The sequence below is a fragment of the Trachypithecus francoisi genome, unplaced genomic scaffold, assembly GCF_009764315.1.
Source record: "Trachypithecus francoisi isolate TF-2019V2 unplaced genomic scaffold, Tfra_2.0 Lachesis_group13, whole genome shotgun sequence".
Taxonomy (NCBI): domain Eukaryota; kingdom Metazoa; phylum Chordata; class Mammalia; order Primates; family Cercopithecidae; genus Trachypithecus; species Trachypithecus francoisi.
Window position 1 is genome coordinate 35,190,756 of NW_022681458.1, and position 22,558 is coordinate 35,213,313.

The 22,558-nt window shown below is 39.4% G+C and overlaps 1 protein-coding gene across 10 annotated transcripts in view; it reads left to right on the plus strand.

Annotated features, from left to right (window-relative positions):
* INO80D (INO80 complex subunit D) overlaps positions 1–19,767 on the plus strand; it is a 98,115-nt gene extending 78,348 nt beyond the window's left edge. For 5 of the 10 annotated variants that reach the window (XM_033230585.1, XM_033230583.1, XM_033230587.1 and 2 more), the window contains 3 exons: positions 3,742–3,959; positions 6,069–6,226; positions 7,978–19,767. In XM_033230585.1, the coding sequence (XP_033086476.1) occupies positions 3,742–3,959; positions 6,069–6,226; positions 7,978–9,143 (1,542 nt within the window). In that variant the 3' untranslated portion in view covers positions 9,144–19,767. The remainder of the gene's footprint in view (positions 1–3,741; positions 3,960–6,068; positions 6,227–7,977) is intronic. The other 5 variants (XM_033230581.1, XM_033230582.1, XM_033230579.1 and 2 more) reach the window with 3 other exon arrangements.
* The last annotated feature ends 2,791 nt before the right edge of the window (positions 19,768–22,558 follow it).

Consider the following 22,558-nt stretch of genomic DNA (forward strand, 5'->3'; position numbering starts at 1 on the left):
TTGGTTCCTATAACAATTTTTTTTTTTTTGAGACGGAGTCTCGCTCAGGCTGGAGTGCAGTGGCACCATCTCGGCTCACTGCAAGCTCTGCCTCCTGGGTTCACGCCATTCTCCTGCCTCAGCCTCCCAAGTAGCTGGGACTACAGGTGCCCACCACCACACCTGGCTAAGTTTTGTATTTTTAATAGAGATGGAGTTTCACCGTGTTAGCCAGGATGGTCTCGATCTCCTGACCTCATAATTCATCCGCCTTGGCCTCCCAAAGTGCTGGGATTACAGGCATGCGCCACTGTGCCCGGCCTCCTATAAAAATTATTATGTGAATGCTTTTAGAGAAATTGAACACGGTTTTATTCTTTTCGGCTAAACTTTCCTACTTAGGCAAATTCAATGAGGCAAACCTAAGACTGAATTAGTATAATGTAAAGTAGTCATAAAATAACATATATTTTATATAATAATATGACAATCACAATTATACTAATCAAAATTTTTTAAAGTATTTACAATACAAATATTTGAAAATGGTTTTCTCTCTGAAGACAGTTAAAGAATCTGGCACTAGTTTGAGCTATTTTTGTTTTAGGTTAAAAATTACATAAGAGACTATAACAAGCACTTGTATCCCATCAGTAGTCCTGTGAGAGACTGACACTGGGAGATGAAAACTATGTGCAAATCTCTTGGCTCTGCCTTTTTTTCCCTTTGTTTCTGTTATTGAGACAGAGTGCCTCTTTGTCACCCACCCAGGTTTGAGTGCAGTGGTGCAATCTTGGCTCACAGTAACCTCCTGAGTAGCTGGGACTACAGGCACGTGCCACTACGCCTAGTTAATTTTTGTATTTTTTCGTAGACACAGGATTTCACCATGCTGGCCAGGTTGGTCTTGAACTCCTGACCTCAAATAATCTGCCCACCTTGGCCTCCCAAAGTGCTGGGATTACAAGCCTGAACCACTGTGCCCAGCCTCTATTTTCATATTATATTCTGAATCCAAACACATTTTATCAATTTCACTGCTACGATTCTAGTCCAGGCTATCGTTATCTTTGCCTGGGTTATTGTAATAGTCTCCTAATTGATCTCCCTTCTTACCATATGCCCCTGTCACAGGGGGTATGTTGTTTACATAGCAGCCAGAGTAGGCTGGGTGTGTATATGTTCTACTTTCTTTGAATTGAATTCACTTTTTAGTGTACACTCTTAGGAGTTTTGTAGATACATACAGTTGTATAACCACCACCTAAATCAAGATACAGAACAGCTCCCCAGATTCTCTTATACTACCCCCTTTGTAGTCATCCCTTTGCTCCATCCCTCCTGATCTATTTTCTGCCCCTATAATTTTACATTTTCCAGAATGTCATAGAAAGGGAATTCTGTGGTAATTAGCCTTTAGAGCAGGCCCTTTAGACTATACGTCTGATCATATTAGCTCCATAATCAAAACCTGTTAATGGCTTCCCATCACATCCTCCTGCCACTGCCTCCCAAAGTGTTGGAATTAAAGGCATGAGTCACCACACCTGGCCTTTTCCCAAGTTTTGGCATGGTTCACTCCTTTCATTCAGGTTTATCATGTGTTGCCTCATCAAAGAAGTCTTCCACCTGCCTGTTACCCTGTCAATTTTTATCCTCATACTCTACCTCATTTTTCTTCCTAACATTTGTCTGCCTAACAGTTATTCATTAGTTTGTTTATTTTCTGTATTCTCCTACTAGAATGTAACCTTCACAAGGACAGGAGCATTTTTTTGTTCACTGCTGTATCCCTAGCACTTAGAGATGCTCAGTGGGTAATTGTTGAATACATTAATGGTTAGGCACACCGATGTAAGGGGTTAAGATTCAGAACTAGAATGTGACAGCCATTGGTAAGAGACTCCAGCTGCAGGAAGTCCCAGCTGTCAAGCAGAACATGGGATTCCACCTTTGTAAGATCCTATGACAGATGGTGAGTGCATTGCCTTGACATAGAGGTAGAATGAGACAAAAGTTGGGAGTGAATAGTATTTCACTGTGCACTGAAGCTAGGTAAAAGAACAGCTGGCATTAGGAAAGCCTCAGGGAGTGGGGACTCTAGCTCTCTGGAGGCGAGCAAGGCAGGTATCAGTCACGGGCTGTTCTGTGTGAAGTATCTGGCACAGTACCAAGAGTGCCACAAGGCCACTCCACACAAGCTTAGGAGAATCAGGCAGGAACCTAAAACCTGACCCAGGTGATCACTGGGAGTCTTACAGATAGGACTTATTTTCTCTTGGGTGAGAGCTCCCTAACTTCCTCCTGAGATCAGCACTGGTGCTGGAGGGAAAGCCTGGAATGGATGCAGAGCACCATGTTCGGGTACTGGTCCTTGTGCATTCACCATTTGTTGAGTTAAATAGTGGACATAATACAAGTAGACCTCAAGTGTTGAGACAGAAAGAACTACAGAGTCTGAAAAGTAGCTTTTTTTTTTTTTGAGACTGACTTTCACTCTTGTTGCCCAGGCTGGAGTGCAATGGCTTAATCTCGGCTCACTGCAACCTCTGCCTCCCAGGTTCAAGCGATTCTCCTGCCTCAGCCTCCCAAGTAGCTAGGATTAATTACATGCACGTGTCACCAGGCTCGGCTAATTTTTGTGTTTTTACTAGAGACGGAGTTTCGCCATGTTGGCCAGGCTGGTCTCAAACTCCTGACCTCAGGTGATCTGCCCGCCTCGGCCTCCCAAAGTGCTGGGATTACAGGCATCAGCCACTGCGTCTGGCCAGAAGTGGCTGCTTTTTTTTGGTTTGTTTTAAATTTGTGTATTTGTGACTTAATCTGTAATTGTTTACATTCAAGCATTTGAGTAGGATTAAACCTGTTTTTGATTTCCTGAATTTATACTTCAATTTTATGCTTTCTTTTCCATTTTTTGATGCTAGTCATAGTTACTAGTCTTAAACTACTATGGTCTACAATCTTTATATAGCTATAAGAGTTATTAGGGAATTAATTAAAGGTGACATCAATTGCAAACCCCACTGTTCTGTGTGCCACCAAGAAAGAAAAAAATGTTGCCAGTGATGCGGTACTTTCTTATCACTTAGAATTTTTGTTTTAGACTTATTAAAGAGCTTTTAAAAGACTTATCTAGACATAGATTTTTATGTTATATACTGTTCCTGGTTTTGGCTGTGCTGCTTGACATGTGAAAGGGAGTACTTTCTGCGTACTTCAGCAATAGAACAACTTCATCTACTTTGTGGTTATTTTCCTTTTTCACTTGGTTGTTTCCTTACAGGGAAAAAAAAAGAAAGAATTGTGGTCAGTACTTCAGTAATGAATATATGCTCCACTAATATTAATTTTTTGCCCTGCTGCTCTTTGTGCCTTTCTACATTCACAAAAAATTTTCCTCCACACGTAGTACCAACAGTGTACATACCTTAATTCAGAAACGACGCCAAGACAAAGAACTGGAACCGTGTGTGTGTGTGTGTGTGTGTGTGGACAGTGTCAGCTATTATGACCATCAGCAGGCTGACTGCAGTGGTAAAATGCCAACAATTTAAAATGCTTCCCAATTGCAGAGATATTAAAATGTAGATCTTGGAATTGATGAAGTTTGGTGTCTTCATTATTGTTATACATAGTTTTGGGCATACAGTATGTTTTAGGCATTAATATAGAATATTAAGGGATGTAAGTATTTTTTAGGTAGCTGTCAAGTTTCTCCCAGATAATCTCAGTTTAAAAACGTATTTATTCATTCCAAAGGATAATTTCTTGAGAGGAGATAACTCCCGTAAAGTTCAGCACCAGCAGCAGAGGAAACCCAGGAAAAAAACCAAGCCTCCTGCACTAACCAAAAAACACAAGAAGAAGAGAAGGCGTGGACCTCGTCGACCCCAAAAACCCATTCCCCCTGCAGTCCCCCAAGGGAACCTCAGCATGCCCGCCAGCGTCTCACTGCCAGTGGAGGCCTCTCAGATCCGGTCAGTGGTGCCACTGGCACCTAATTTTTCTTTACGTCTTCTGATTCTTCTCAGAACATCTAGCTTCATGTGGTTATTGTAAAGTTGTCACTAGGCTACAGAAGCCATTTAATATATCAGCCTAGATTTTTAAAATAGTTTTTGGTATAAATTTTAGATTTTACCTGTATCTGGCTGTATTTGATCTAAAATTAAGCTTTTGCTTACAATAAAGAGAACAGATGCTGAAGTTGAGTTTAATTGTATACTGTCAACTTAAAAAACATTTTTTTTTTCTTGAGACCAAGTCTTGCTCTGTCGCCTAGGCTAAGTGCAGTGGCGCGATCTCGGCTCACTGCAACCTCTGCCTCCAGGGTTCAAGCAATTCTCCTGCCTCAGCCACCCTACTCTAGGATTACAGTTATGTGGCATCACGCCCAGCTGATTTTTGTATTTTTAGTAGGACCTCAAGTGATCCACCCACCTCGGCCTCCCAAAACGCTGGGAATACAGGCATGAGCCACTGCACCTGGCCTCTAACTTTAAAAAAATTTAGCAGAAATTCCATATATGTTCCAACAGAATTATTCCATCAAAAATATGAGGCATTATTTATTTTGGCAGGGTTAAACATTTTGACCAGGAGAATGAAGCTTTTGTTTTAGCTAAGCATTTCAATTTTACCTGTTGTTAATTTCATTTCTAAAATTATTATTTCAACCAGATTTGAAATTCTTCTAAAAAGCATTAAGACACACTTGATACACCAAATTGTGATTCACTGTACAAATTTGAAGTAAAAGTATTACCTAGTAGTTGTTGTTGCCTCTTTATACATGGGTGAAGGTTGCAGAAATACGTGACTGCATATGGTGAGGCCTGTATTTTTGCAGTGATTCTACTTTCAGATTTCCTTCTTTTAAAAAGTAGGGGAGGAGACACTGTAAGTTAGAATTTCTTATGTTTCTGTTGAGTATAAAAAACCTAGGGCCAGGTGTGGTGACTCACGCCTGTAATCCCAGCACTTTGAGAGGCAGAGGCAGGTGGATCATGAGGTCAGGAGTTCGAGACCAGCCTGGCTAAGATGGTGAAACCCCCATCTCTACTAAAAATACAAAAATTAGCCAGGTGTGGTAGTGGGCACCCGTAATCTCAGCTACTCGGGAGGCTGAGGCAGAAGAATCGCTGGAACATGGGAGGTAGAGGTTGCAGTGAGCTGAGATCGCGCCATTGCACTCTAGCCTGGGCGACAGCAAGACTCCGCCTCAAAAAAAAAAAAAAAAAAAAAGGCCAGGCATGGTGGCTCATATCTGTAATTCCAACACTTTGGGAGGCCGAGGTGGGTGGATCACCTGAGATCAGGAATTCGAGACCAGCCTGGCCAACATGGTGAAACCTCGTCTCTACTAAAAAAAAAAAAAAAAATTAGCTTGGCATAGTAGTGGGCGCTTGTAATCCCAACTACTTGGAAGGCTGAGACAGAAAAATCTCTCGAACCCAGGAGGCAGAGGTTGCAGTGAGCCGAGATCACGCCATTGCACTCCAACCTGGGCAACAAGAGCGAAACTCTGTCTAAAAAAAACCCTAGAAGACATTAGGATTGGCTTTAGCTCAAGTGGTTACTTCCTTATTTTCCATCTGTCTAATCCCTGTGCTTGGGTTCAAGACCTGCCAGGGCTTTCTGACCTTTAAAAAAAAAACCTAAAAGACATTAGCTTGTTTTTTTATTTTGTTTTTGTTTTTTTTTTTTTGAGACAGAGTCCCACCCTGTTGCCCAGGCTGGAGTGCAGTAGCATGATCTCAGCTCACTGCAACCTCCGCCTCCTAGGTTCAAGCGATTCTCATGCCTTAGCCTCCTGAGTAGCAGAGATTACAGGTGTACACCACCATGCCCAGTTAATTTTTGTATTCTTAGTAAAGATAAGGTTTTGCCATGTTGACCAGGCTGGTCTCAAACTCATGGCCTCAAGTGATCCTCTCACCTTGGCCTCCAAAGTGCTGGGATTACAGGCATGAGCCACTGTGCCCTGCCTGACATTAGCTTCTTTTCACGTTGAATGAACTTGGCTTGGTGGTATTGATGTGAAGATAAAGAGGGAGTTATGGGACCAACAGTGTCCTGTTTCCCAGGAGCCCATCCACGCCAGAGCTGAGTGCTGATGAGTTGCCGGACGACATTGCCAATGAGATCACTGACATTCCACATGACTTGGAATTGAACCAGGAGGACTTTTCAGACGTCCTGCCACGGCTACCTGATGACTTACAAGATTTTGATTTTTTTGAAGGTATAGTCAATATTTTGACTCAAGGAAACTGGTTTTAAAAATGAGTTTATAAGAAAAGAAATAGTGTTTTGAGATGTGTTTGTCATACTCCTCCTCACATGTAATGTCTTTCACTGTAGATAGGAAATATAATACCACTGCAGCTATTTTACCCCTTTCAGAAGATAAGGAATGTGCAGTTTGTTTAACCATCTCATAATTTGGTGACTAGGTTTATAACTTGTTTCTTTTATTTTTGGAGACAGAGTCTCACTCTGTTGCCCAGGCTGGAGTGCAGTGGCAAGATCTTGGCTCACCGCAGCTTCTGCCTCCTGGGGTCAAGCGATTCTTCTGCCTCAGCCTCCCGAGTAGCTGGGATTACAGGCATGTGCCACCACACCTGGCTAATTTTTGTACTTGTAGTAGAGGTGGGGTTTCGCCATGTTGGCCAGACTGGTTTTGAACTCCCGGCCTCAAGTGATCCACCTGCCTTGGCCTCCCAAAGTGCTGGGATTACAGACATGGGCCACCACACCTGGCCCAACTTTATGAATACTTTTACTTTATTTTTGAACAAAGACATATTGAACATGAAGTTTGTTTGTTTGTTTGTTTGTTTTTGAGACAGAGTCTTGCTCTGTCACTCAGGCTGTAATGTAGTGGCACCATCTCAGCTCATTGCAACCTCTGCCTCCCATGTTCCAGCGATTCTCCTGCCTCAGCCTCCCGAGTGGCTGGGATTACAGGTATCTGCCACCACGCCCAGCTAATTTTTGTATTTTTAGTAGAGACAGGGTTTCACTATGTTGGTCAGGCTGGTCTCAAACTCTTGACCTCACATGATCCACCTGCCTTGGCCTCCCAAAGTGCTGGGATTGCAGGCATGAGCCACTGCGCCCAGCCGAACATAAGTTTTGAAGTCTTTTAGAACTTGCCCTAGTTTTATACCCCACCCTGTACTTCAACTGAAGTGCACTTTTCCAAAACGAAGTTTGCTTAATCTGCCAATTCCCCCATGCTTTCAGGGGAAATCTTTTATACTCTTAGAATGTTTCTTTCACCATTAAAAATCGAATATTTCCATGGTGATTAATCAAGTTCCTAACAATAGATTTTTTGAATATTAGAAATGAAATCAAAGTAGGTCTATGGGCTTCCATTTTATGAAAATTAGTAAGAAATGGGAACAAAATGAAGGGGAAGGATTAGAGAGTAAAGCAAAAGCATTTTGAAAGATAACCCATGAAATGAACTGAGTGCTTAGTGTTGTGCTAAAATAGATGTATGAATTTCTGTGTTTTAACCTTCCACAGCTGCCCTCCGGCTGGGAGAGTCAGGAGTAGAACAGGCAAGGTGGACCTGTTCTACACAGCCTTTTGTCTCAAATCCAAGTTGATATTATATGTTTTCTATGTTAATGACAATAATATAATTTTAGGTAAAAAACATGTATAATCACATAGTCACTGAGTTTTACATTTGTAATCCTTAGAGTTCCTAAGAATTTAGTACTTTGATAAGATGACTTTTGAGATGGTTTTCAGTAAATCAACTGAAGATGGTGATTCAAGTTCGTAGACAGCTGACGTTTCAGACCCTGTCCTGCAGATCATTATTTCACTTTTTCCTTCCAATCCAAATCTTGGAAACTTTTATTTTCAAGAGGGACTCTTTTTAAATAGAATATTGTTTAAAATAATTCAAATGTATGATTTTTGTGATGTAGGACTGGTAAAAGCTCTAATGATTGTTGATGGCTTTTGTTGACTCAGGGAAGAATGGAGACCTCCTCCCAACTACCGAAGAGGCTGAGGAGCTTGAACGGGCCTTGCAGGCTGTAACTTCTCTCGAGTGCCTGAGTACCATTGGGGTCCTTGCCCAGTCAGATGGTGTGCCAGTCCAGGAGTTGTCAGATAGAGGAATAGGGGTGTTCTCCACAGGTACTGGAACTTCAGGAATACAATCCTTGAGCCGAGAGGTGAACACAGACCTAGGGGAGCTATTGAATGGGCGTATAGTACATGATAATTTTTCTAGTCTAGAGCTGGACGAGAACCTGCTCCGTTCTGCTACCTTGTCAAACCCACCTACACCCCTGGCAGGGCAGATCCAGGGGCAGTTCTCTGCCCCAGCCAACGTTGGCCTTACTTCTGCCACTCTGATCAGCCAGAGTGCACTTGGGGAGAGAGCCTTCCCAGGACAGTTTCATGGACTTCATGACGGCAGCCATGCCTCCCAGAGGCCACATCCTGCCCAGCTGCTGAGCAAGGCAGATGACCTAATCACCTCACGACAGCAATACAGCAGTGATCACTCCCACTCCTCGCCCCATGGAAGCCATTATGATAGTGAGCATGTGCCGTCTCCCTACAGTGACCATATCACCTCTCCCCACACAACATCGTACTCTGGTGACAATATGGCAGCTACCTTTTCAGCAGAGATGCCCATCATGGCGCAGCACTTGCTCCCAACTCAACTTGAGGTGCCACTTGGAGGCGTGGTAAACCCCAGAACTCACTGGGGCAATCTCCCCGTCAACCTTGGAGACCCCTCTCCATTTAGCAACCTTCTCGGCGCAGATGGACATCTTCTTTCCACTTCCCTATCCACACCACCCACCACTTCGAACTCAGAGACCACACAGCCTGCCTTCGCCACCGTGACCCCCAGCAGCTCCAGTGTGCTTCCGGGGTTACCACAGACCAGCTTCAGTGGCATGGGGCCTTCTGCTGAACTAATGGCCTCCACCTCTCCCAAGCAGCAACTCCCTCAGTTCAGCGCAGCCTTCGGCCACCAGCTGAGTTCTCACAGTGGCATTCCTAAGGACCTGCAGCCCAGCCACAGCTCTATAGCCCCTCCTACAGGCTTCACAGTAACAGGTGCCACAGCTACAAGTACCAATAATGCATCTTCTCCCTTTCCCTCCCCTAACTGAGAGTGTCTGTGTGTTTGCAGGCAGGTGGGGAACCCAGTGTTTTCTATCTTTGTTTCCTCTTTAGCACCCCTCTCCCCTTTTCCGAAAGAAGATATAACAGATGGGGATTAGAGGGGCACCCCCCTTCCCAGTTCGATGAGTGGCCCTGCAGTGGACCTCGCTACAGTGTTCACATGTGCTCCTTAGCACTGGTGCTCATTCCCTCCTGGCAGGCCCACTCCGCCCCAGTGGTTTCCTTAGTGGTTCAGCACAGTGACTGGATAGGATTGATTTTTAGCAGCAAGTCCTAGAAGTGGAAGATACCTCAGATACCAGTGCCCTTTACTATTTCCTAGTATTCAGATCAATGCTTTCCATTCTATTGCCAGGTTTTTACATAGGTGGTTCTAGATAGAATGATCTTATTAATTGAGTTCCTGTATAAGAGACAGCAAATGGTGTGTGGCAGGTCAAGACTGACTTAGCACCAACTGCTAAACACCACAGTGAGGCCAGGATTCCATTCCTAATTGTGATCATGTTTAACTAAAAGAAAAAAATGTGTCTTTTGACTGCCTGTGAGTATGCGTGTGCCCACGCGTGTGTTTTTGTGCAGTGCAGGAAGCGGCTGTCCCATTAGTTTGCGTTTTGTTTGTTTGTTTGTTTTCCCCCTCTGTAATGAATATAAGACTCTTTCTTTTCTCCTCTCCTACATCTCACAATCCTGATAAGGTTGGTCCTTCTTTTCCTCAAGTTTCCTGAGTAGGGAGGGTGGTGGGCTGGTCGTGTGAATAGCACAACCTTTTTCTGTTAAAAGTTAGCCCAAGAAGAAACAGAACATAGAAAGCTTGGATTCCCGTCAGTGAAGTAGGCATGTCCTGAAAAGCTTGCCTGGGACGACTGCAGGCTCCTGGGGTTCTGGGGCCTGATGGTCACTTTGTCTTTTCAGACATATGTTTGTTTCTAAATCCTTCTCTCATGGAATACATTTGCAAGATGTAATTAAAGAAAATATTTTGATGTGAAAAAGCAGGATAGGTCAGATAGATTTGAAAAGATGGGATCTGTGAACTCCTTGATCCATCTTTTGCTTTTGAATTTTTCATGTTTACGGTAGTGATTCTTTGGTAAGATTTGTAAAATGTTGCAGACACTTGTAGAATCAGTGTACCACTTGTGAAGTGATGTGTGATATCTGAAGGATACACATTTTAAAGTTTCTTTCAAAGCAGAATATGGAAATTAGACATAAATTTTATTTGCCCTTTGGTACTTTTAAAATAATTTAAGTACTTGGGTTTAAGTAAATTTGAAAATAGTTTTGGGAAATGTTTTTAAAATCCAGGATTTTAGGGTTAAAAATCATATTGGGTAGTTTAGGGAGTTCGTGACTATGAAATGAATTTGTGAGGTTTCTTGCCTACCTTTTTTTTCCCCCCCAGAGAAGGGTGAAACTAGATTTTAAAGGCATCTCTACTCTGCTTTTGCTGAGTAGTTTCACTGTCCCTTGAGATACCATTGGCTATTTATACCTGAGTCTAGTCTAATTCACATATATATATATTTTAAAAGTTAAGTAGAGAGAACATACCTATTGATGTGGTTCAATAATTCATTTGTCAGGGAATATTTGATCTTAATTCCTTTCTAATAGGTAACGATTGGATGTATTTTCCTACTTCCTGTATGTATTCTCTTTATGCCATGCTAGTTCTAACCAGTCCCTTCTTTTGAAAGCTTTTCTTTCTCTGCTTTTTAAAGGAATGATGGTGATCAGTAGGCATTATGCAGATACCACGTGCCTGAGGTTATGGAGGGGAAATGTCACATGACTGTATGAAATCATTATATGCCCTATTTTGTATTTATTGATGTTTCTTTTTGTGGGCCAAAAATATGTTTGTAATATATTTAGTTTTTTTAAAATCATGGTAATTGATTGGAAGATTTATTTTTAATAGCTTTGCCTTTTTTGCAGAGTGCAAAATTTCTAAATTATAACTTATGTCATAAAGCAAAATTATATTTGGTATCACCATAAATTTCTATTCTGAATGGTGAGGACAGATAATTTGATTATTTCTCACCTGTGAATCTATATTAGTAAGCTTTTTTATTTTAATGTACTGTAATGAAGTGGTCACGAGTAGTTACCTCTGCTCAAAAATGTCATTTAGTTTGTTAAACTATTTTCACAACTCATCGTAAGCATCACTAGGTAACTGTCCATTCCCAGCAATTCAGTTTAGTCTTCATTGTATATTTAAAGGTTGTCGCAGAGCAGCACATTGACTTCCTCATCAGCCCTTTGACAGCGAAGGGAAAGTCCTGGGTAGTCGATTTGAACTTTTTCTGTCTTTTTGTCCCTCATGTTAGCTGCTTGAAATTCTTCAGTTAAATGATACAAAGCTGAGTTTGCAGTAAGTTGCACATTTTATTGTTTGCAATTTTCTGTTTTATGTGCATTTAAAAGCCCTTCTCTGCTTTCTAGTAAGGAGGCATGAAATTATCAGGAATGTTGCTAGTTACAGCTTCACACCAAAAACTTTGAGTAAATACATTTTCGTTTGGATGCCCGTGATGAAAGCTGAGGAAAGTGGTTGAGGAATTACGAACAACAAACTTCTCCTCTCTTTTATCTAGTTCAAAACAGATATCAAAGTTTGCAATTTGCTTTGCTCTTGCTGTTTCTTATGAGTCCCTTTTTGGAAGAGAGGAGAACATCTATAAGCCCAGAGAGATCTGTGTTTTTCTTTTAGTTAATAGAGCCATTCTTGTCTGTTAGTAGTAACTTTGCTATTAATATGTATAGAAAGGAATGAAGTGTCTTTTACTCCAGAAATATGAAAATTAGTATCTTTTAAGGTAGCTCTTATGCTATCATAAGGCAATACTGGAATCAAAAACAAATCTTATATAAGGTCCCAAATAGGTAGAAACTAGCTTTTATTCTAGTATTAAACCCATGAGAAATAGTGGCAAGGAAGTTTCACTCTGTTTCTGCAGTTCTTTGGGACTATTTATAAAGGCCAGTTAGATTGTGTTACTGTGATTTAATTTACAAAGTTGCTGCAGTTAATGGATACATTCTGTGCTCTGAGAATCTGAATTCCATTCTAATGTGTGATATTCACTGGCTGTGATCAGTAGCATCTGAAGAAAAGATGGGCTTTCTCTACTCTCTCTACATAATTATTAATATTATTTTAATTAAAGTACTTAAGACATTGTTTTTTCTTCTGTAAAAATGGCTTAGCAATTTGCACATCTGAGTAGGTTATGTAGCTAGTAAACAACTCATAATAGTAAGTAGCAATTATACTTAACCCACCAAGTGACAGACTATGCAATGGAAAAATTTTCTAATTATCGTCACATAGCTTAGACAGCAAAGGATTATTTTCTCTGGTAACCTACCATGTGTGATATAACTGCTTTATAAATGACTTCCTGAGCAATTTCATGTTGGCAGGCAGTGTGGTGTGTCTAGTGTCCCTCTATGAGAAGACTATAATCAGAAACAAATAGTAGGCATGAGGAGCAAGTTGGAAAGTGAGGTTATTATTTTTTTTTTCCTTAAATTGGTGTTACTGTCTTTAGTGTCTTAAGGCTAAAGAAAGCTAATACTTTATCTTTGCCAAATAATTATTTATAAGATTTATTTTTAAAATAAGCCCAGTCTCACACCTGAAAGTTAAGAATCATCATTTTCTGTGACTGACACTAAAGCTCTTCCTTACCAGAGCTTGTTCTCAATCTGTGATCACAGTCCACAGTAGCAAAGACAGCTCTTTGATTAGGAAGGAAACCATGTTTGGGATGCACAGAGGTGCCCTGTCCATACAGTTTTCTTCTTACATGAAAGAATTGACCTTTCCGTTGACCTGTACCATTCTGTTTTTATAAAGTGGATTAGAATTTGAGCATATCTAGTAAATATCGTGTGGTCAGTCTGCCGGTGCTTGCCCGCCATCTTTCCTGTGCCTTGGCATCCTAGGGGTGCTGGTGATGGTCAGTGGGTGCCATCAGTCGGCAGTGCACGTGTAAGGCAATCTCCTCTCCTCCACGTTAGTTCAGAAGGTCGCTATGGGTTGGTATTGCAAAAAGATGAGTATATTAACACTAAACTTACTAAGAGGTTTGAAATCCATTAAAAATTAGTTTTCAATTTCTTCATCTTTCTTTTAGACTTCTTTTAAAATTCTCTTCTTAATCTGGTATATATAGAAATCTAATATTATGGTCTTCTAAATAACTCTCCCATTTAATGAGGCAATTTAGAGGATTCCTTGAAAGAAAAGTTAGTCATACTGAACAGTCTTCATTTGTATCTCTTTTATTACCAGTATTTACATTGTTCTCAGGATATTTTTCCTGACAAAAAAATATATTTCTTGGGGGTGGAGAGTTATATATATATTTACATGAAAGAACATAGATGTTTCCCCCCTCCCAATACATTAACTGAATCTTCACTGGCTTTCTGTAGAAAAATTAAACAGTTTAATAATATCTTAATATCTTTATAAATTTTCCTATATTCTGGAGGAAACCAAAATTATGTTTAGTAGATTAAAGTAACATTTTAAATACTACCTTTCCAATAAAATTTGTAATGAAATACCAGTGAAAGACATGTTTGGATATCTGTTAAGCATTTCTCCCTGACTAATGAATTAGGAAATAAAACATCAAACTTTAATGAATAGTTCTGTCTCTTCTAATAAACAGTGTCATTAACGCTGCAGTTGTTTGTGCATCAAACTTTGGGAGCCTTATTTCTAAATAGCAAAAATTCTGTTTTCACTTCAGCCCTTATCTTTTTGTTAGTTTTTCTCTGCACTGTGATACAGAGCTAATAAGAGGAAATGTGACGTTTCAGAGAGAGAGCAAGCAAATTGGGTAGGACTTTTTTACCCTATGTTCCCCAATACTGGGGATGTTTGGCTACTTTGAACGCAGTTTTGAGTGACCTAAAGTTTAGAACAATACTCGTATAAGAGAAAAATCTATCTAACTCTCAGTGAGCTCCGTAGGGCAGCACAGCTTTCCATCTTCTCTTCTGCCTGCTCGCCTCTGCCCACTACAGTCCTGAAGAATGCACATGCACACATGATCTGTACCCATCCCGGCCAAAGAGGCATAGAATCCTCTTCTTTCACTTGTTTCTTTTTTCTTCGTTTGCTTGTTTTTGTTTGTTTTTAAAGCTGGGGACCACTGAAGTAAGCTCTATATGCACCCAAAGTTCCCCTTGGAAAAATTTTCAACACGCAGTGCAGAAGGCTCCAATGCAGCTAAATGCCACACCATTGCTTTTATTTGGGGGAATAGACCGATTTGCCCTGAAATGACTCCAACCTGCATCATTAAGGTGCAGGTGGCTCCAGTGGATTAGTGCTGAAATGATGGGAAGTCTGACACTTGTTGACATTGTCTTCATCTGTTTGGAAGGGTTGAATCTGTTCCTCTCAACAGTGATAGTTCTTTTCACTGTATAGTATTGAGTATGTCTCAGGGATTCCTTGTGGAAATTAGGGCAGTTTTTAAAATAAGAAAATAGTTTTAAAAGAAACTAAAGGTGACTCATCATTGAAGAGAGCGGAAGAAAGAGGAAACTTTTGGTTTTGTAGCCCACAGTGTCTTGCATAGGACTTTTTCCTTTCTCCTCCAGGCTCTCATCTCAGCTTCAGAATACAGAATCCTTTCCCATCACGCACAGCTTTAAAACTTTTATTTAAAAATTTCCTTCCCCAATGAGCTTTCAGAATACTTATTGTAGATTTTAAGAGAAAAGGTATATTAATTTATGCTATTAACATCACCTCATAAATTATAAGTTTTATACTAAAGCTGTATTGAGTGTAATGAATTATGTTGCCTATGTGTTTAATAGCTAAATATATATGAGCTTTTTTTTTTTTTTTTTTTTTTGACAAAACAAACTAGTGAAGCACCTTTTTACACTGGATCTCTGCCGTGTCAAGGTGTATAGCTATCCTTTGCTACCTTGCAGATATATAAAATAAAAGGATATCCTGGGGCCTCAAAATGTAGAACACCTTTAGACCATTTATAACTGTTCCTAGAACTGTTGAGAATCATGTTGTTTAGTAAATGATCTGTGGTTTACATAAGATGGCTAGAAGCTTAGTTACAGGGTACATAGAAATACATAGATCAAGTTAAACTCCAACTACTGTAGCTGGAATTTGTAAACGAAGTTTTTAAGACCTCTTTTATTTCCTATGGATTTATTCTTTAATTTACAGTTTATTCTGTAAGTTGGGAAGTAAAATAGAGAAAATAATAAATCTAGATGTTCTCAGTGTCTTATTCAGGAACTTTTTATCCCTCCTCACTAAGGAATTCCCACTGTGACTTTAAAATAGAATTAAATTACTCGTGTGCATGTATATGTCTGTATTTTTTACACACATGCAAAAATATACATTGGGGGCACGTGTGTGAGAGATACGAATGTGTGCTTATATAAAAATAGATAAAGGTAACCGAATGTATTGTAGAAACATGATTTATTTAGTTGAGGGTATTGGAGTTACTTTCTCATTGTCTCTGTTGTATAAAGACACCAAATTAATCATTATGTTATCTTATGTTAAAAGGCTAGCTCTGATATCATGTGCATTTTATGTTAACCTTTGGATTAACTTATATTATGCTATGTTCATAAAATGACATCAGAAATAGGAGGTTCTAAGATCAGCCTCTCACTTTTGAGCATAAAAATAAGAGAGGGAGACAGACAGCCCCAGACATGAGCTGTGTTTATCTATTGTGGTGATGGGACCAGAGATCTGTTGAACCTTTTTTATGTTTATTATAGATTTCTTTATATTCTGAGTAAGAAAATATTGTTGATCATCTTTTCTTGGTGAAGTTAAGAGAAAGTATAGGCCTTTCATAAAGAATTTTTGGAAGGGGCTGCTTTGTTTAAGGAGTTGGTGGGATAATTTCACCGTGCATATATCAAAGCTGGGGTGATTTCATTTCCAAAATTTTTCAAAAAACTTTTACTCAGTTCTGCTGTTATTTATTAAGAGTGCTCCCATCCCCATATTTTAGCTATAGGAAAAATTGTGCTACCCCTGATTCATATGGAATTAAAAAAAAAATACATCCCTTTATTTTGAGTTTTAAGGTGTTATTTTGCTATACATTTATTACTGGAGTATCTGGTGGTCTGAAATAGTCAAAATTAGAGTTGTTATTAAATGTTCCAATGACATTTATTTTTAATACTTAAAAAATCATGTACTTTGAAATATGTCAAAACAACTTCTGATAATATACCTGAATTTGTAGTTGTCTCTTGAGCATCATTTACTTCATCTTAGATATAGTGAAGACCTAGGAAAGCTCTATATGCTGTTCTTTTCTACAGTTGTGTTTTTGCAGCATCTCCTGGTTTCATTCACTCTTGTTTTGGGATTTTTTTTTAATCTGCATATTTCTTGTACATATGCATGCAAATGAAAGAAGGGAGTTTGTACTGGTGCCATTTCTCCCTTCAGTTGCTGGTTAATGGGATTTGCTAGAAAAAATTCTCCCGATTGAAGGGTGAAAACAGACCCTTATGTGTATATCTGTACAGAGATGTGTATATGGGATGTGGTGGCACTTTGCTGAATGTGAACTTGCCTTGTCAATGGAAAGATTGAAAAGTATTATGTTTATTTATACATTTGTATAAATCTATATATACACGTATGTATATGTGTGTGTATAGATAAAGCTATATACATATATTTCCCTTAAAAATGTGTGTGTATAATAGGTAAACAGCCTTTGTTAAGCAAGATTAAAGTCTATGGAAAGTTCTGGATTATTCTGTAAGCCAGAGGAGGTGACAGTCTAGAGTACATCATCAGAACATAGTAAAATGGAAGTCCTTTGGATTATAGTCTTGTTTATGGATATTACACAATGAATGCCTGTCTGAACAATTCTTACTTGCCAGTTCCACTATTCTTCATCTTCACCACCTTCTACTGGTCAGTCTCTCATCACTTAAAAAGAAAAAGAAATCACACATCATTGTGGTTTTTTTTCTCCTTAATTCTGTCCTTTCTGGCCGGAAACTTTTGGCTTAAGCATATTTCGTCAACTTCTCTGTTGTCTTTTAAAGATCTTTATCTCTGAAATTTTCCCAGAAGACACAAGTTTTGGTAATATTATCAATAGTAATTTCGAGAATTGGGCATTCATCTTTGTCTCAAAAACAAACAGAAAGCCAACTTTCGAATAAAACAAATTTGAAAGTTTTACCTCAATAATTTGGGGTCATTTTACTTAAATTACAAGAGAACATAATTATGATTTTATGATTGAGATTAGTGTTAGGTTTATTTCCACACTTACTGTCATTAATTTGTCATTTACATATGTTTCTTTGCTTTGTAGTTTAATCATAACTTCACCATTTACATTTTAATGGAAAGCATACAAGGTCACATGTAAGCCTCTTGAATTCTGTAACTAACTCATTTTTCTCATGATGAAACTGCTTTGATGAATTCCTGTGTGATGAATTCTGCTACATTTCCTTTTGACTGTTCTCAGTTTGTGACATTCTGTATTAACTTTGCTGCAGCTCTCTAGAAAACTTGCATCCCTATATATTGTGCCTTTAAAGCTCTTATGCACACACAGACAAAAGTGTATATATACATGTCAGAGCATGTGTACATATGCTTTCATATGTACTCACACAGTATGTCTCTAGTATATATTGTGGGAGTAGATATATAGATATTCAAAGGCAATGAAATATTGCTCTCTAGATATATATGTATATAAATAGTGTTGATATAACTGTATATACACATGTATATGTATGAGTTTTAAATGGCAATCTTTTACATTTAGCAAAATGCTGCCCCTACTGGAATATTGTCACTGCAGTGGCAGTTGTATGTAATGATTTAAAATACATTATCAAAAGTTATTTAAAGAACATTTAAAGTCTCATCTAAAGACATCCACACACTATTTATTTATCTTCCTTTTCCTTTTATTGTTGTGTTTTTCTTAACTGAAAGGGAGACTGTCATTTTAAAATATGCCATCTGTCCCATGAGAGTAAGAAAGAGCTGGAGATTCACTTGAGGAGCTTTGTGCATTTTTCCTCTCTCTGAAGTGGAGATGTTCCACAGACCAGACTGTTTGTTTCACTTATAAAGCGATCCTAATATTTCCATTAGTGTATGTCATCCACCATCTCCTAGATCAACTTAATTCACCAATTTACCTCCTCCTTTCATTAATAAATAATGATTATTGAGATCATTTTGCCTGGGGGAAGTTAACTACTCTCATGCTGCAGGGAAATATATCACCTAATTGTTATTTTGCCTTGTTCAAAATTCAAATTTGAAGGAAAGCAGCTCTCTCATGAAGCTGTCTTAAGCACATTTTAGTTAAGGGCCCTCCCAAACTCTTTTTTCTTTCTTTCTTTCTTTCTTTTTTTTTCTGAGTTCCAAGTTGCATGTGCTTGAAATAGATTTAATTCTTATTCCCCACAGTTTCAGGTATTTTTCATTAGTACATCAATTTGACACACTGAATACAAGACTATTAAGGACGAACTATTAAATATTATTTTATTTTGTGAAGAGTTGGCAGCAGATTACATCTCAAGAACTTGCAGAGAGAGGAGGGTTAGATGGACAATCCTAAATTGTAAGATGTTAAAAAACAGTGAAGTAAGAGTACTCCTGAAGACTAAAATAGAGAGGCTGGGGTTTGAGCCATTTTACTGAGTAGCTTAGCTGGAACCTGATATCAGAAGTAGCCTTTAACAAAAAGCCTCTTGGCAATTGTATGGTACTAACAACTAAAGTACTGAAGTGTAAGTCGAAACCAAGTTGCAGTGGGAAATCAAAGGTGAGGTAGCTTATTTGAAACCAGCAAATGAGACAGGTTGGACAGTTTTAAAATCTCTTCTAACAAAGAAACTGCACGGTAGCAAGGACTAGCGGTTCTCGAAGCCCTTCTTTTTCAGTGTTCTCATTCACCTTGGCACACAAGTATGTTTAACAGGCCATGCATTAAAAATAAATACAAAAATATAAAAGCTGCTTAAAGGGAACTTACAAACTGAGAATCTCTCCTCTGTATTTGTGTTCATAGTGGCTGCGAGTTTAATTATATGCACAAAAGTTAGGAGCCACTTGTTTCTGCACAGACTGTAGGAGCAAGATGAGGAGATGGGCAGGTTTTGGTAAGAGCCCCCAGTTCTAGTGGAGAGGCATACTTGTGGCATTGGGTGCGGCATTGCTGGGGGAGACCACGTTTTGGGAGGCGATTGGCTTTTGGTTTGTAATTTCCCTTTAAACAAGAAGAGATGGCTCACATTTTCCATATATATCTCAATGAATGTACTGTATTACTGTTTTAAAAAATTTGATGAAATAATAATGAATTGGTCTCCTTTTGTTATCTGGTCCTTGTTTAATTTGTTTAAGGGTTTTTGTATACAAAAGTTTACATTTTTATGTATATTTTTCTTGTGTAAAAACTGATGTAATATGTGTATGAAACACTGTATGTATTATCTGTATATAGTGTGACAAAATCATTTTTCTTTCTTTCTTTTGGATGTATTAATAAATCTTGCTGTGAAGTAGCCTTGTTTTTAGTTTAATTTTCTTTGCTGGGATATTGATGGAAGCTGCAAATCCAGGGTAAGTATTTTTCTGCCTTTATTTGAATACAGTATTTTTCCAGTAACTCTAGGCAGATATATTCATGATTTTTATGGTTGAACTAACAATAATTAATATTTGTAATAACTGTGGATCAAACAAATACTATCCAAAGTGATTTTTGATAGGGTATCCAGCCTTGAAGTTCAACCAGAAGTTGCATTTGAAATTGTTATATGCTGTAATGGAAGTCTTACAAGCCAATTTCTATTTCTTTAAATCCGAAGCCTCTTCTGTCTTCATTTTCATAGCTTCACAAATATAAGAACAACTTCATGTGTTATAGCCAAAATTTAAAAGCAATAGAAAACTGGAAGAAACTTTTTTTTTTTTTTTAGAAACAGCATCTTGCTCTGTCACCCAGGCCAGAGTGCAGTGGTGTAATCACAGCTCACTGCAGCCTCAACCTCCCTGACTTGAGCTATCCTCCCACCTCAGCCTCCTAAGTAGCTGGGAACACAGGCATGTGCCACCCCACCTGGCTATTTTTTTTTTTTATCTGTTTTTTAGAGATAGGGTCTTGCCATGTTGCCCAGGCTGGTCTTGAACTCCTGGGCTCAAGCGATCCTTCTGCCTCAGTCCTTCCAAAGTGCAGGTATTATAGGCATAAGCCACCATGCCCAGCCCTTAATTTTCCCTTTTTTTTTTTTGTAGAGATGAGGTCTCACCATATTGCACAGACTGGTCTTGAACTCTTGGGTTCAAGCAGTTCTCCCACCTTGACCTCCCAAAGTGCTGAGACACTCTTGTTCTTTAAGGCATTGATGTAGTTTGAATGTTTTCACCCAAATCTCAAGTTGAAATGTAATCCACAGTGTTGGAGATGAGACCTGGTGGGAGGTGTTTGGGTCATGGGGGCAGATCCTTCATGTCTTGGTGCTGTCCTGCTGATAGTTGAGTTCTCACGAGATCTGATTGTTTAAGAGTGTGTGGCACACACCCCCCACCCACCTCTCTCTTTTGCTTTTGCTCCTGCCATGTGATGTGCCTGCTCCCCCTTTACCTTCCGCCTTCTGGTCTCACTCTCTTGCCCAGGCTGGAATGCAGTAGCATCATCATGGCTCACTGCAGCCTCGATATCTTGGGCTTAAGCGATCCTCCCATCTCAGCCTTCTGAGTAGCTGGGACTACAGGCACATGCCACCATACCTGGCTAATTTTGTTTATTTTTTGTAGAGACGGAGTGTCCCTGTGTTGCCCAAGTTGGCTTGAACTCCTGGGCTCAAGCAGTCCTCCTGCCTCAGCTTCCCAAAGTGCTGGGATTATAGACATGAGCTGCCCCCCTTAGCTTCAGGTATTTCTTTATAGCAATGTAAGAACAGCCTAACGCAGATACTTACAACTATTTACTTGGAATTGTTTTTCAACTTTCTAATGCTATCTTGTTGCTGAGGGAAGCTCTAGTGTAAATGGTTTTGTTGTATACATAGAGGCAAAAATTCACATACAAAAATTAGTAACCTTTTTTTTTTGAGACAGAGTCTTGTTCTGTAGCCCAGGATGGAGTGCAATAGTGTGATCTCTGCTCACTACAACCTCTACCTCCCAGGCTCAAGCTATTCTTATGATCACATGTTCTTTAGAGAGTTTCACTTAATTTTTTTTTTTTGGCACAGGATCTCGCTCTGTCACCTAGGCAAGTGCGGTGGTGCCATCTTAGCTCACTTCAGCCTCGACCTCCTGGGCTCAGGTGATCTTCCCACCTCAGCCTCCCAAGTAGCTGGGACCATAGGTATGTGCCACCACCCCCAGCTAGTTTTTGTATTTTTTTTGTAGAGACAGAGTTTCACCGTGCTGCCCAGGCTAGTCTCAACTAGGCTCAAGCGATCAGCCTGCCTTGGGCTCCCAAATTTCTGGGATTACAAGCGTGAGCCACCATGCCCAGCCAATTAGTTTAAAATTTTTGTGGAGCAATTGAACTTGTTTTCCTTGGTCTCTAACCCAGGCATGTTCAAGGTACATTCCAAAATTGTGCTTTGTTTCTCTAAAAGAAGTTAACATTTTGAGGCTAGAGGCAGATGGCCACTGTACTAGTAAAATGGCCACAGTCACAGAACTTTTTCCATTTCTCTGTACTGGAGATTGACAAGGTATAGAGGATAATGCTTGAAATGGATCATTCTGTTTCTTCAGTTATATGGTACATTCTTAACAGAATGTACCTTCTGTTATTTTCTACTTAAGGCTACTTCCTTTCTAAATCTCTGCACAAACTTTTGAGATTATGCTGGCTAAATTCTTGATTAAGAAAAAAATAGTAGCCTTAGGAGACAAGCCTGTTAGTGTAATATTTGAGTCGAGGCAACATCTTTAAAGGGGTAATGCTGAGATCCTGTGGATTGTGAGTGGAAGCAATAATTGGAGTTTAGATGATAATATATTTTTATTAATTCCCCTTCTTTAGCATATGTCCACTTCCTTGTTCTTTCTTCTGCCTCATTAAGATCTAACAATAATTTTTTTTTTTTTTTTGGAGACAGAGTCTTGTTCTGTCGCCCAGGCTAGAGTGCAGTACAGTTGGCATGATCTCGGCTCACTAACCTCCGCCTCCTGGGTTCAAGCAATTCTCCTGCCTTAGCCTCCTGAGTAGCTAGGACTACAGGTGTGTGCTACCATGCCCAGCTAATTTTTTTGTATTTTTAGTAGAGATGGGGTTTTGCCATGTTGTTCAGACTGGTCTCAAACTCATGACCTCAGGTGATCTGCCCACGA